Consider the following 16,048-nt stretch of genomic DNA (forward strand, 5'->3'; position numbering starts at 1 on the left):
ACAGATTGCTCTGTCAGCAATGTGGCCAGCACAGGGGAGGAAGGCGAGGCCAGGGGCAAGGAGATAGGTCACAGGGCACATTCTGAACTAAAATAATAGCAGTGAAGGGAGAGAAAGAAGCAGATTTGAAACATATTAAAAGGTAGAATTGCTTAGCTTTAGCGACTCCAGACCTGGGACCTAGGGGAGAAGACCCAGATGACTCCCAGCTTCCTGGCTTAAGTAATCTTATAGATGGTGGTACCAGCCCACAGATAAAAAGGCAGAGAAAAGGACAGGGTTTGAGGAGAAGATCTTGACTTTGGACACAGTGACTTTGAAGTTCCTGTGGGACAGCCAAGTGGCAATACATAAGTTAGAAGAAACATGCAGGCTTGAGATACAGGTTTGGGAAGCATCGACATGCAGATAGTAATTAACGTCCTGGGTGTGGGTAACAGTACCCAGCAGGAGTATGTAGTGTGGGAAGCAAAGAGGTCCCAGGACCAAATACCAGGAACCCCAGCATCTGAGAGGCAGGTATAAGGGAATAGTCCTCCTAAAAAGGAAACAGCAAGCAGAAATGAAGGAGGAAAACAGAGGGACAGAGAGAGAGAGAAATGCTAGCATGGGAGCAAAGGGAAGAGAGGGCTTTAGGAAAGGAGCCATGAAACTCAGTGCCACAGTACAAGGACCAAGAAGTTTACCTACACAGAATGACAATATAAAGAGTAACAACAAAAAACACCATCTCCCGCTTAAATGGCTCATTATGCTTTCGAAGCACTTTCACATTTTTTATTTCACTTCATTTGTCCTATAGCGTGTATAGCCTCTATTCTCACAGATGCAAAACTGCAGGAAGTGAGGTGAAGAGATTTGCCAGAGCCATCTAGGAAGTTAGTGGTGGGGTCCTGGAATTAGAGATCAGTCCAGAATCTTGGTTGTGCTCCCTGGTCCTACCCATACCTGAGTCAGCTTTTTAGCCAACCAATAAGGAAATCAGAATGGAGCCTGTTCCAGAATAACCACTCACTATTGGTTTGGAAATGAAAAGGCTTGCTTCTCACACTTTGTTTTAACTTCCCAGAACCCACAGATGGCAATACTGAATCATCTGAATCAAAGAGGGTGTTACCTAACTCCTCAGGCGGAGGGCTTGCACCTAACTCCATATATAGGCGGGACCCCTGAAGGTTTTCAAGCGACAGCCATTTGAGTATACTGTGAAAAGATTAATTAGTATATTGTATTTGATAGTGCATATGTCTGATTGTCGGATATTCACACCACTTAGAACCAAATAATAAAAGTACACTGTGAAGACCTGTCCTGGCTTCTTTTGCAATTGAACCCCCTCTCCTCACCCTGCCCTCTACTCCAATGAGTATGCTGATTTCACCGGAGAGGGCTACAGAAGGTTCTTGCATATTTGGTGAAGTCAACACTGATCTTTAGATCTCAATTCTCACACCCCTATATCTTCCAGAGGCAGGCCTGGCTCTCCATGCAGGAGCCCCCTGCTCTTTCATTCATTCCTCAGTCACCAACAAGAGAGGAAGGCTGCCCCTGGCCCGTCAGATCTGGACCTGTCAGGCCTGGGGGCCTGGAGCTGCCTCGCTGCCTAGCTCTCCCCTGGGAGCAATTTACATTGCACTTATCTCTTGGAGTTCACGGCTCTGTTGAGCAAGGGCTCCGCTGAGTTCTCTGTAAACCTGTCTGTCATTCAGAGCGCAGAAGGAACATTAAACCGAGACCTCTATATCAATTTCTAACAGCTTATTCTCTTCACCGCTCAGATGATACCACTGCCGATGATATCACACCGGAGGCCGGGTGAGGCCCAAAAACAGTCGTCACTATGATGCTGATTTTCCAAGGGCGACTTGCAGCCTTATTGCCAGCGAGTGGCCTGGTTCTGGCCTTTTCTACGGACCCACAAAACTGAGCTTCAGTCTGGGTACCTGGCTGTCCAAGTCACTCTGCCATCAGAAACAGCTGGGAAGTTGTCTGGATTCTGTACCACAGGCCCAGGATGCATGATGAGCCGTTTCCCTTTGCTCTCTATGTCCCTCTCAAGGCTGAAAATGGCTGATACACAGGAAGGATAAAAGCAAGCAGCATAGATGAACTGGAATCACAGATGCCTGCTTTATCCCCTACTTCATTGTGTCCCTAAAATGTAAACACCCGTTAAATATTAGCTATGGGGACTCATGCTCAGATTAGAGAAAGGAAGGTTGTTGCATAAGCCTCTGTCCTCCTCCAGAACTGCCCTAGACAAGTGACACAATGTCAATTCTCTCATCTCTCAAATCAACTAATGAAAGATGCCACTTAGGAATTTCTGAAGTCATCTTAAGCCTACGCATCACTCTGCTCTTTAGGTAGAAGAAAACTCTTTAGGTAGAAGAGTCAAACTGAACTGCTATTATGATTTAAAAAAAAAAAACAGACATGAGACACTTTTAAGCTTCTGCTTCAGAGACTTTTTACGTGTCTAAATAAATGATGTGTCTCTGGAACTAGACTAGCTGTGTTCAAATCCTGGCTCCCAGGACTACACACTGTATAGCCTTGGGCAAGTCACTTAACCACTCTAGGTAGAATGGGACAAGGACAGTTTCTTCCTCAGAGCATTGCTGGGTTGTTCGCATGTGTTGTTAGAGTAAAGCACCCAGCTAAGAGCCTGGGCAGAGCAGGTGTCAGTCAGTGATAGCCAGCCAGGCATGGTCATCAGAGGGGGGCCATCTGAGGCTGTCCAGGCTTTGCTGCAATGGCTTCCTTTCAATGCAATAACCAGTCCCATGCTGTTTTTCCTCGCTGTAGGTCAGTACAGCTGAACGGCCAGCCCTTAGTGATGGTGGACGATGGGACCCTCCCAGAACTGAAGCCCCGCCCCCTGCGGGCCGGCCGGACATTGGTCATCCCTCCAGTCACCATGGGCTTTTATGTGGTCAAGAATGTCAACGCTTTGGCCTGCCGCTACCGATAAACCCCCTCACACTCACAAGTCACCAGCAGGCCTGCTGGACTGCTTTCCACTCTTCTGCCCTAATGGTATCAGTATTTTTCAGGCATCTTCTGAGCAATGAACCAGTGTCTGCCACCCCATCCTGCTGGAATCAACACTGACTTGTTCTCCAAAGAGACAAATACCCTAGCATGAGCTTAGCCTAGGTAGGTCACTTCCACCCCAAAGGAAAATGTGGACATCATCTGTACCTATATAAGCACGAAGGTATGTGTATAGAGCTGTATGCACCCTTGTACATGCACCATGAGAACAAGCTGACAGTGCACTCCCAGGACAAATAAAACAAGTCCCCACAATCCTGATCACATAGCAATATAACTACAGACCTTAGCCTGTGGCTGCTGCCCTAGGCAGAAGATGAGGAAGGAAAAAACCTGGCGGACCTTCGAGAGCCCAGTCCCCCCTAACTCCTTTCCTTTCTCTGTTCCCTGCTGTTGCCCTCGGTTTCATATCCCCTCTCCTCCCATAGGGGAGCAGGTGGGTGAGTCAGTGCTGGCCTGCTGGGCAAGCTGTTTATGTAATTTCCTGGCTGATGTATGAGCGTGTGCATCTGGGTTTCTGACAGTGGCATCAATCACTAGCTAGTCCTCTGGGAAGCGGGTGCTTCAAAAGTAAAATTGCAATCATACTCCAGATTTTGTCAGAAGGTTCTATTCCTCTGTGAATTCAGATTCCCCCAGGGTTGGAATGGGAGTCAGGTAACAATATTCATTGAGTGGAGAGCAATGTATTAGGCACCACAAAAAGCAATCATCATCTGTCATGTGGCTGCGAGGAAGAGAGTTTTCGTACAAAGAGAAAGCACACCTAACCACCAAACACACACACACACACACACACACACACACACACACACACACACACCCTCCAACTGAACAAAGCAAATAATTAGACCTGCCTCAATTTTGAGAAATATTAAGGGCTTGTTAGGGTAAGCCCTTAATGGCTTGGTTGACCAAAACCATTTTTAAGAAAGATGTAAATCAAAGGTCATCACAACTGTAAGACACAACTGAATCTAACCTTTCTGCCTCTTCCCAAGTAGCTGAGTGCTCTCAAAGGCTTGTACTAGGCAGAAATCTAATGTGCTCATGAGAGATGACCAGGTCCGTGCTCTCCCAGACCAGCTTATTTGAGCATAGAACAACACTTTCAGCTTGCCATGTTGGGGAAAGGGGATCTGGAGACCAAGGTCTGATGGGGAAACTGTGGAACTAGAGGTAAGAGGCCCCCAGGTTGGACAGCAGGGAGTGGAGTGGTTTTAAGTTCACAATGAGGACCTTCTGTATGATTCAAGAGGTTTGTGTGGGTCTTTGTAAACAAGCTGCAACTGAAATGACTTTCTTTTCTGTGGACGTGATTTTCTTTTGCAGGATAAAGGACACAAAGGGTATTTTTTTTAAGGAGGAGATATTAGACAATGTCATAGGGTTCCAGTAGAGAGAGAGAAAACTTCTGCTGATGTGAAAGGATAGAAATGGAAGACAGGGGCAAGGTGGCTGAGGCCAGAGACCAGGGGGACTGCCCAAGGAGGAGTTAAGGAGCAGGGTCAGGTCTGCAGAGTGAGTAGTAAGGAGGATTAGGAAGATGAGACAAGAGAGGAGGGAGTGGACTCTCTGTGTGGACAACTGGGAATTTGGGAGAGGGAAGACAACAGGCTCATTTCACATGTCAGGAAGAGAGTGGAGTTGGTTTTGACAAGCTTATGATTAGGTAGAGAGGAACAGCACACAGGAGGTGTGGAGTGGGAAAGGGGGAGACCAAGGGGGTCTGGACCCGGTCAGTGGTGGCTCCGCCTGGAAGCAGCTGCAGAGGGAAGAGCAGACCTGGCACGTCCCTTCATGGCTGCCCAGAGAGACCCCTCATCTCCGGAACCAGGCACCTCCCACTGACGCTTCAGTTCTGGGAGGGGGAGAGAGAGAAGTGCCAAGATGGGGGGGGGGGGGGGTAGAAAGGCAGGGAAGAAGCAGCAAAGGAAAGTGAAGAAGAGAAAGAAGAAGAAAAACAAGAGACAAAGAGGTTGTTTCCCCCAATTTTAAAAACTTTGTGCAGATAGCAAAGTCTCTTCTAGGTAGAGGTACAGCTGCAGGCCCCTCATAATAACAGGGGTAGCCAGAGGTCCCCGCAGGCCCCCCGGGCTACTTTGCTTTACATACATAGCAGTCCCCTCAGGGAGTTACTGTTCTTATCTCCATTTTTCCTATGAGGACTGGAGAGGGTCTGTAGCTTGCTCAGGGTCACCCAGGGGAATGGGTTGCTGAGCTCAGAATAGTCCGCAGCCTGTTCATTTAACCACCCAGCTCAATGGCTGCCCAATTCACAAACTCACCTCTTTACCTCTTCATAGGTTCGCTATTCAGTACAGCCAGGACCTCCAAAGTTCCATTCAGATACACTTTCTGTAAATAAGTGTTGACTCTTCACTAAGCCTCTAAACTTGCAGAATATAGGCAGTCCCTGCTTCTTTTGTCTTTATATATTAAATACTGCTCCTAAGAGGTTTAAGTTTTGGTTTTTGGTCTGGGGTTTTTTCTTTTTTAATTAATCAAAAAGGGAGGAGGGAATCAAAGAAATTTATCTTTGGAGTCATACAATTCTAACTGTGCAGCTGCCTCATGGAAGAAGTATTTGCATTGTTCAAAGGATACCGAGAAACTCACTATAACATCACATTCTTGTAGGGATTTTAGTATAGGGCATCTGTCCTAGCCTTCTCATTTAGGGGTGAGGGGTAATTACTAAATAAGGGATTTTCCTACCACACTCCCCCCAAAAGACAGCTCGTGGCAAAACTCAGCATCACGCTGCACATCAGGGGAGCAACTTGCCAGGCTGGGCCCCAGGACAAAAGAGCTCATCTACCAGCTTCCGCCCATCAAATTTCTCCTTCCTAAACAAGACATGGCCAAGATAGTGTTAAGACTTAAGAGCCATTTTATTGTAAACCAAAGCAGGGGTTTGCACAAATGCTTATCTGAAAGCAAAATAATGTATAATGAGAAGTTTGTGTCTTTTGTTGAGATGGTTTTCTGTTCCCCCTGCCCCTAGGACTGATTTTCTTTCTCCTTGCTTATCGCAAAGCCTCAGAACAAATTCTCATTGTTATTTGAGGAGAAAGTCTCAATTCTTCTAGTGCCCTGAAAAAGCTGCAAGTGTGGGATATATTAGCATTATCTCCAGCTGGAGACAAGCTTGAAAACACCAGACCTGGGCTACAGTGAGCCTAAGGTCTGGGACTCCCAGAACCACAATTCCCAAAGGCCCACTCACCCACTGTAGCCCCAGCCCCTCCCCAGGAGTTGGGCAGTTCCTGAGCAGATAAGCCCCAGCCCTGTACCCTCCAACAGGGCAGAGGCTGTTGGAAGATTCTGCCTGAAAGGCCTCCCCGACCACAGCTCTCAGCACCAGGGACCCTCAACGGTGGGGAGGACCAGCAGGACTGCGACCTGCTGAGTGGCCATGTGGTCCGGGCCAGGCCCAGCATCTGCAGGTGGGCCCTGCTGCCCGCACTCAAGGCCCCTGTGTCTGGGATGCATGCAGCGGCAGGATTCACTTCGGAAATGCAGTGAGAACAGCGTTACCTCTGAAAACAAAACGGGAAGTGTTTCATCTCTGTAAAAGCCAAGGCAAACCAGGTGGGTCACTCTGACAATAAAAACACTGGGACAAAGAAGGACTTTAAAATTTTGAAATATCAATAGAGCAAACAAAAATCATAAAGATATGGCTTGGAGAAGGCAAGGGAAGGGGGGCAAAAACACGCCTCCCTCTCCCCAACCTCAGCACCACTGCCCCAGCCTGAACACTGCCCACTGCTCTTTTCCACCACCTTCTTTCCACTTCCACAGCCTCACCTCTGTCAGCCACTCTATCCCCAACCCAGAGCCCAGGGAAATCCCCTGTACTAAAAGGGAATTAAGTTTTGATTGTAGAATAGTTCACAGTCTTTTCTTAAGATGTACCAGAATTGCAAAAAAGATAGTAAGGAGCACTTAAAGAAAAACAGTTACTATAAAGCCCAAGAGCATTAGAGCACCGTCTCTAGAGTTCCACTAACAGTTTCTGTAACTGCCTTCCTATGCCCAGCCCTGGTGGTGGTGACTAGTTGCAGTGTTTGGAAGGACCAGCGTGGCGTAACTAGGACTTGAACCCAGATCTGTCGGAGTCCAAATTCTGCCCTCATTGTCTGTGCTCACTCTTGCTGGACTGGCTGTGGCCAACTTTCTCTCACCTCTGCTGCCCACAGCTAGCTTTCTGAAGGTCCTGTGTGTGTCTACGCAGAACCCTAGCGGTGCCTTCGCCCAGGAGAGTTGATCTCAGGGTTTGGAAGAACTCACCAGCAGCTCTGATGAGTAATGAGTCAAGCTGGGACAAGCCTTAGCTGTAGTATTTTTGAATCTAGGCTCACCTTGGCCTACCAGTGGCCCTCCCAGTCTGCTCCTCTCCTTTGTTTTTCGGGAGAACTATTTAAAGGGCCACTCCTACCACTACCACTCACCATAGGTGATGACTCTTGGTATTTCGAAGTCATGGGGGTAAGTAGCAGAGCCAGTCAGCACCCACACAGGCATCGCCTCTGAGCACTGCTCCTCCTCCCCGGCCACCCAGAGCTTTGGAAGTTTCTCTTCACCTTCCCAGACTAAATAATTAACTATTGCCCTAAGGGTAGTATTTGCAAATATCACTGTAAAACAAGAAAGCCAGGATACAGGCAAACCAACTGTTTTGGCATCCATTTCCTTCTAAACAACAGAGCAGCCCCAGGAGCCCTGGGACCATTTGGGTGGAGCTGACCAAGTTCCACATGACTGCCCGAGAGTAAATCCCACTTTCCCGTGCACCCAGCAGAGAAAAGGGGGCCCTTCTTTACAGCCCATGTCATACATATTACTCTTCTAATTATTATTCATAAAAATATTCTCAGATTCTTTTTCAAGTTGTAAATGTTATATAATAAATTATATTTTTGGAAGAAGCAAAAACAAACCTTAGTTTTATTCATCTGGAAATTGGCAAAATGAGTGCAGGAACGCCTCCCAGGGAAATGTTCTCTGTGCAGAGGATTTTAACAGGTGTTAATATTTTCTTCCGGGAACAGATTATATTAAGGTTTCTATGAGCCTGGTGATGACAGTTTGGGTCCATGAGGTAGTTTATATTTTGAGGTAATGTTCTGTAATAAAATGTAGATACTCTTAACTTTATGTTCTCAGGGTGTTCTGTGGGGAGAGGGAGGCCGCTGTTGTCCACACTTCACCTCAACCTGAAGACTGATTGCCCGATAAACTAACATATGCTGGGGGGTCTTTGAGTTCATGGAGAGCTACAGTGTCCCTCTACTCTCTTCCCCACAAGTGTCACTTCAAGTACTCCCAAGTGGAAATTCAATTTTATTATTCAAATTAGATGTCATTGACTATGTTAAAGTAACTGTTAGCTGCAATAACAGGTAAACCCCAGTATCTCAATGGCTTAACACAATCAAAGTTTATTTCTTGCTAAAAGATCATGTAAAGTTCAGTTGATGGTAATGGATAAAGTGGGCAGTGCTTCTCTTCTGTGTAGTCCTTTAGGGATCCAGACTGATGTAGGCTCTCTGCCATCTTCAGCACTTGGCCTCCAAGGTTGCTATGGCATCAATATGCAGTTGGCAGACATGGAAAGAGAGTATGCAGATCATATGGGAGTATTTTAGGGGCCTAACCTGGCATAAATTCCTTCCCCTCAATTCTTTAGGCCGTACATCAGTCACATGGTCCCATCAAATGTGGGGGGGTCTAGGAAATGAAGTCCCTGGCTGGGCAGCCACTTCCCAACAACAATTATATTTCATTCCTATAGATTGAATGTCTGTGTCACCCCAAAACTCTCCTGCTGAAACCTAATCCCCAGGTAGGGCCTCTGGGAAGTGATCAGGTCATGAGGGTAGAGCCCTCATGAACAGGATTATAAAAGAGACCCCAGAGGGCTCATCTGCCCCTTCCATCATGTGAGGACATATCCAAAAGGACATATCCTATGAACCAGGAAGCAGGCTCTCATCAGACACTGAATCTGCCAGAGCCTTGATCTTGGACTTCCCAGCCTCCAGAACTGTGAGGAATAAATTTCTGTTGTTTGTAAGCCTCCCAGTGTATGGTATTTTTGTTATAGTGGCCTGAGTGGACTAAGACATGCATGAAAAAGTAGCACAAAAAGCTTCGATGGACAGCTAGGAGACCAGAGGATGAGCCACCGATATTGGGTCCCTCCAGATGATTTGCCATCAAGTGAGTGTTACACACTATGTGTGGTGATATCTAAATCCAAAGGATTTTTTTTAACATACTTCATAATGACCTAAAGGAGCTTTCTTCTCCATCCCCCCCATTCCTTAAGTCCCACCTCTCCTAGTACTTGGCTGACTTTTAGCAGAGAATAATTTTTGTGTTGTTCCACTGCTATCCATTTAGGCTTTACCTAGCACTGGATACTGTGCCCTCTACTAGACACATCAAAAATATCATTTAAACCCTCAAATAGCAAAGTGGGTTAATGGTTCACTGGAGAATCATAGAGGCTTCAGCTACAGACCAAATGGGGACCCATATCTGGAAATCACAACAATGCTATCCCACTGATTGACTCCACCTGAGGAGAGCAGATAATTGAAAGAGACTGCTCTGACCAGAGACCTTGATTCTAGTCCGAGCTCTCCACCAACTAACTGTGAGATGTCAGACAAATTACTCAGCCTCTCTGGACTTAAGTGTCCTCATCTGTAAAATAAGGACTTTGGATTAAGTGAACTCTAGGGTCACCTGAAACTATCCATTGTCCAAGCCTCTGTTAGATGGTCCCTGCTCTGGCTGCTATTGTCTTCCTATTTCTTCCTCATATATAATATGTGTATTATATTGATATATATATCTATATATAATCACTTTATATATAACTGACTTCACTTTATATGTGTGTGTGTGTATAAAATCAATTAATATATTAGGTATATCTTTTTGAGAGGTTTCAAAGAGCCTTAAATTTTTTGGCGCTATTTCTACATAAATGCAATGTGCTTTTCAGGATGCATGCACGTGAAATTCAACACAAACAACACATTTTGATGGTGGTTTCTTTTTTTCTAGAAATAATGTCATGATTTTTCTTTGAGTTAATGACATGACCCCTTCCATCCAATTTCTTGCAAGCAGTGATTTAGTGCAAATTTAATGTAGATGAAGCATCTCCCAAGGTACACTCATCTTGTTATTATTTTTAAAAGAAAAAGACTGACCTCACCTTTGAGAAATTAGTTAAACTTTAAGACATACATGGGATTACTATAGCAGCATCTGATGTAGCACAGTAGAATTTTATCATGACCTGGAATTTTATAAAGTCCTGGAATTCAACTAATTACAGGTGGGGGCAGGCAGTAGGAGGTGGGAAATTGGAGGGACAATGAAAGGGAAGATGGGGGGAGTAAAAGGATGAATAATCACAAAAATGCTAAGGGAGATGCAGGAAAGAACAAAGAGCAACATAAAGGGTAAATATGTGGGAAAATCTAAATAAATATAAAACAATAATAGTAATGTCTCATGAGATTTAATATAGAGAGAGAATTAAAAAGGCATTATAGCAACAGCATACATATTGAGAGCAGGTAAGTGGAAAGTATTCTAACATCCTTCCATTTTTGAGGAAGATGTAAAAGTATCACTTTATATTAAACTTTGATAAGTCAAGGATGCATGTTTTAACCTCTAGGGTAACTGCTAAAAGAATATTAGAAGAGTGTATTACTTCTAAGTGAATGGTGAGCAGGGGTGGAATCACAATTAAAAAAAAACAGTTGATCTAAAAGAAAGCAAGAAAGAAGAGAAAGACAACAAAGAACAGGTGGGACTAATAGAAAGCAAATAGTAAGGTCATGAATTTAAAACACAAATTCATCTGTAATGTTACTGTCAACAGAACAAATGCTCCAATTAAAGGACAAAGATTTTCAGATGAGATAAAAGGAAACAAAGTCCAACTAAATGCTGTTTGAAAAGAAATCTAAAAAATAAGAAGGTAAAAGGATTAAGGAAAAGTTATGTCATGGAACAAAAGGTGATTAGCTACATTGATATGAAACAACAAATGCTTTTGTAAAACAAAAAGCAGTGTTAATGATAAAAAGGGACAATTCATAAAGAAGGAAATTTAACAGTAAAAATTCTAAATTTGCATGCACCTAAATACCCTATACGTAAAGCAAAACCTCACAGAAATAAAATAAGAAATAGACAAATTCATAATTATAATAAATTTTAACATACTTCTCTCAGAAAATAAACAAATTTCACCTAAGTAATACATATAGAACAGCAGAGCCAACAAATGAATACAGAATATTCTTTTCAAAGGCACGTGGAAATACTTACAAAACTTGACTATATGCTGTGACATAAAGTTCCAAAAAACTTCAAAGAATGATAATATATAAAGTATTTCTCTTACAACAGTGAAATACAGGTGGAAATTTTTTTTAAAAGATAACTGGAATCTACCAGTTATCTACCTATGTTCAGAAATTAAAAAACAGGCCTGTAAATAATCCATGGATCAAAAAAAAATCAGAAATCACAATAAAAAGTAGAAAATATTTCAAACTCAAATGAAAAAATACTACATATCAAAATTTGCAAGAAGAACTTCCAACTTCTGGTAATTAACATTAATGTTTTATCAGACTGACCCTTTTGCCAACAGCAATTCTAACCTCTTGACAAGATACAAAAAAACAAGAAACAAAAAACCACACACACACACACACACACACACACACACAGCTCTTTGAAGGCAATAGCGAACAGCTGAACAGCTAAAAGCAGGCAGAAACTCCAGGAGACATGACCCTTGAACGACAGGAATCATACAGGGTAAGAACCACATTTATCTGGCTTTTCCCCTAAAGGAATTCCCCAAGTTCACAACATAAAGGGAATTGAGGTCAAGCAGAAAGCGGCTGTGCATTGGACTGTGGAGTAAGAGACTGGTTTTCAGGAATGACAGAGCAGCTGAAAATGAAAGGGGGTCGAAAAAGGCAAAATAATGGGGGATTTCCCTGGTGGTGCAGTGGTTAAGAATTCCTCTGCAAGGGTCATGGGTTCAATCCCTGGCCTGGGAAGATCCCACAATGCCACAGAGCAACTAAGCCCATGCGCCACAACTACTGAGCCCGTGCCCTAGAGCCTGAGAGCCACAACTACTGAGCCTGAGTGCCACATCTACTGAAGCCGGTGTGCCTAGAGCCCATGCTCTGCAACAAGGGAAGCCACCACAATGAGAAGCCCGCACACCACAACAAAGAGCAGCCCCCACTCACCGTACTCGCTGCAACTTGCAAAAGCCCATGCACAGCAATGAAGACCCAACACAGCCAGTAAGTAAATAAATAAATAAATAAATAAATAAATTTATTATTATTTTTTTTAATTAGAAAGAAATAATGAGAGAAGTCAAAATAGCTGGAACCAAGTGCCCTCAAATATTTGGCTGACCTCTGAACTGTGTTTTCGCAGAGTGAGGCTCCAAAAACCCTAGCAGAAAGAAACAGCCAGAAGGCTGAGAGAGCAGCAGAGGTATAAACTGCAGCCCAGTGCTGGGGAGAGAGTTTGAGTTCAGGTCCTACCAAATTAAAGGAGATTGGTAAACCCTTTAGACTTCCCACTGAAACCCCAAAAAGGCCACACCTTAAGAGTAATGATTATACCCTCTTAGGATTAAGGAAGAAAATGAAATACATCCATTCCAACAAACCCTAAAGTCAAGTGTCCACAATCAAAATTAACTGCCATTAATTCCACTGCCTCCTAGAACAAGACTCAACACTTCAGTGGAATATAACAGAATCCAGAGTCTTTTCAATGCATCACTTAAAATGTCCAGTATAAAATATAAAATTAATAGACACACAAAGAAGCAGGAATATGTGACTCAGTCAGAAATAGTGTCATGTTGAGCTATACTGGAACCTAAGGCAAAAGGAAAAATTCGGAAATAATGATCATGTTTATATTTAAAATTCTGATATTTTATTCATCATGGATTTTTACACTAATTTTGACTTTGAAAAACATTAATTTATATAGTATTTATCTTGATTACCAAGTTTTTTGACATCTCTTTAAATTTTTCATTCAAGGTGAGTATCTCATTCTCACCCCAGTCCTAGTCCTGAAGCCAACAAAGGAGAGAAAACAGAATCATAAAAATACTCAGCACATTTCTTGAAAAGGCATTAAAAAGATAAAAGGAGGAACAAAGAAAAAAACAGGACAAATAGAAAACAAATAGCAAGATAACAGACCGATAGACTTAAACGAAACCATATTAATAATCACACCATATGTAAGTTGTCTTAACATACAATCTGACATTTTAGTCTGGGAGACTGTCAGTGTGGATAAAAAATTAGATCCAACTATATGCTGCCTTTCAAAAAAGGCACTATAAATATGAAGATAGAGGTAGGTTAAACGTAAAGGATGGAAAATTACATACGTAGGTGAGGTAAAATTTCTCTTCAACCCTCTTAGGGTTTCCAGCTAGGACTGACATAAAACAGATTAATAGGAGAAAAGCATTTAAGTTTTATTTAGTAATTTTTCACATGTACATGGGAGCCCCCACAAGAAAAATGAAGACCCAGAGACGTGGCAGGGCCCAAGTGCTTATATACTAAATTCAACAAAGTGTGGCAATTGTGGAAAAGTAAACTATTTGGAGAGGCTAAAGAAAGATAAAAATTATTTTAACAAAGTCTATTTGTACAGATTTTTCTCTGCCTGGACTCCTCATCTCTGGTGATAAGAATGTTTCTTTTCTCCTAGTATAAGCAGAAAAGGGAAAGTCAGAGTACCCTTCTTGCATGCATCTGCTGTTTTTCCAAGTGCCTTCGGCTCAAAATAATCAATATACCAAAGTGGCATGTTTTGGGGTGGCATGTCCTGAACTCCTTCACATGCCATGTTAACACTAATCAAAAGAAAGCTGCAGTAGCTATAGTATTCTCAGACAAAGTAGATTTAGTGCAATAAATATTGTCAAAGATTAAAAGATAATTTCATAATGGTGTAGGGGTTCATACAGAGAACATAATAATCATAAATGTTTATGCATCAAATAATGGAGCTTCAAAATAATATGAAGCAAAATATGACATAACTACAAGCAGAAATAGACAATTCACAATTTTGATTAAAGAGTTCAATACCACTCTCTCAATATTTGATAGAATAACTTCACAGAAAACCATTAAGGATACAGAAAATTTGAATACTGCTATCAACCAACTTAACCTAATTGATATTTATAGACTCCTCAACCCAACAAAAGAATTCATATTCTTTTCAAATACACATGGAACATTCACCAAGATAGACCATATCCTAGATCATCAATAAATGTAGAAGTATTCAAATCACACAAAGCATATTCTCTGACCAAATGGACTTGAAATAGAAACCAATAACAGAAAGATATATGGAAAATCTCCAAATGTTTGAAAATTCATAACACACTTCTCAATAACTCATGGGTCAAAAGCTTAAAACAAAAATTAGAAAGCATTTTGAACTAATTAAAAATGAAAGACAATATATCAAAAGTTGTGGGTGCTGAGAAAGCAGTACCTTGGGGGAAATTTATAGCAGTAAACTCCTTTGTTAGAAAAAAAGTCTCAAATCAATGGGTCAGTTTCTACCTTAAACTATATATTTAAAAAAGAGCAAATTAAATCCAAAGTAAACAGAAGAAAAGAAAGAGTAAATATCAGTGCAGAAACTGGTGAAATAAAAACCAGACAACCAATGAAAACTGATGAAACCAACAGCTGTTTCTTTGAGAAAATAAGTAAAATCCTTAGTGTGACCTGAATCCTTCTAAGTTTACTGAACAGAATAAGTCCACACATATATGGTCAACTGATTTGAGACAAATGTGTCAAAGTAATTCAATGACAAAAAAGATATTTTTTCAGCAAATGGTGCTACAAAAACTGCACATCTATATGCAAAAAAAAAAAAAAAACCAACAAAAACTGACCCCTTCTCTCACACCACCTACAAAAGTCAACTCAAAATGGATTACCAACCTAAATGCAAATCCTAAAACTATAAAACTTCTGGCTTAGGTGAAGACTTTCTAGATAGCACACAAAAAAGCACAAAGATTTCTGTTCTTCAAAAGTCACCATAAAGGGAATGAAAAGACAAAGCCACAGATTGGCAAAAATAATAAATAAAATAACAATAGTAATGCAAAACAGGTATCTGATAAAGAATTTGTATCTAAATACATAAAGAAATCGTATAAATAAGAAGAAAAACAATTTTAAAATGGGCAAATGACTTGAATGCTTTACCAGAGAAGAGATACAGATGGCATATAAACACATGAAAAGTTCAACATCATTAGTCCATTTTCCATTTTCCAGGAAAATGGAAATTAAAACCACAGTGAGATACCACTATATACCTGCTTGAACGGCTAAAGTTAGAAAAGGACAATATCAAGTGCTAAGGAGGCTACAGAGCAACTAAAACCCTTCGTATTGCTAGAGGGAATGTAAAACGGTGCATGCAATTTAGAAAACAGTTCAGCAGTATAATATAAACTTAAACATGCACTTACCATACAGCCCAGCCACCCCACTCCTAGATATTTACTCAAGTGAAATAAAAATTTATGTTGGCACCAAAACCTGGACATAATTACAAATAAATAAACTGAATTACATCAAAATTGCAAATCTTATATCTAAAAAGGGACTTGTATGCAGACTATATAAAGAACACTAACAAGCTGATAATAAAAAGACAATTAATTTTTAAAAAGGCAAAGAATTTGCATAAACATTTCCCTAAGAAAATGGCCAAAAATTACATGAAAAGATGCTGAACATCATTAGTCTCAGCATCACATCAAAATCACAAGCTAACACTTCATACCCACTAGGATGGCTAAATTAAAATAGACAATAACAAGTGTTGGTGAAGATGTGAA

General features: G+C 41.8%; 1 protein-coding gene across 3 annotated transcripts in view; it reads left to right on the forward strand.

The window, feature by feature from the left end:
* The window catches only part of HPSE2 (heparanase 2 (inactive)), a 748,913-nt gene extending 745,269 nt beyond the window's left edge, over nucleotides 1–3,644 (forward strand). For all 3 annotated transcript variants that reach the window (XM_057737262.1, XM_057737263.1, XM_057737264.1), the window contains one exon: nucleotides 2,809–3,644. In XM_057737262.1, the coding sequence (XP_057593245.1) occupies nucleotides 2,809–2,974 (166 nt within the window). In that variant the 3' untranslated portion in view covers nucleotides 2,975–3,644. The remainder of the gene's footprint in view (nucleotides 1–2,808) is intronic.
* Nucleotides 3,645–16,048: the final 12,404 nt, after the last annotated feature.

Source organism: Hippopotamus amphibius, chromosome 5 (genome assembly GCF_030028045.1).
Source record: "Hippopotamus amphibius kiboko isolate mHipAmp2 chromosome 5, mHipAmp2.hap2, whole genome shotgun sequence".
Classification (NCBI taxonomy): Eukaryota; Metazoa; Chordata; class Mammalia; order Artiodactyla; family Hippopotamidae; genus Hippopotamus; species Hippopotamus amphibius.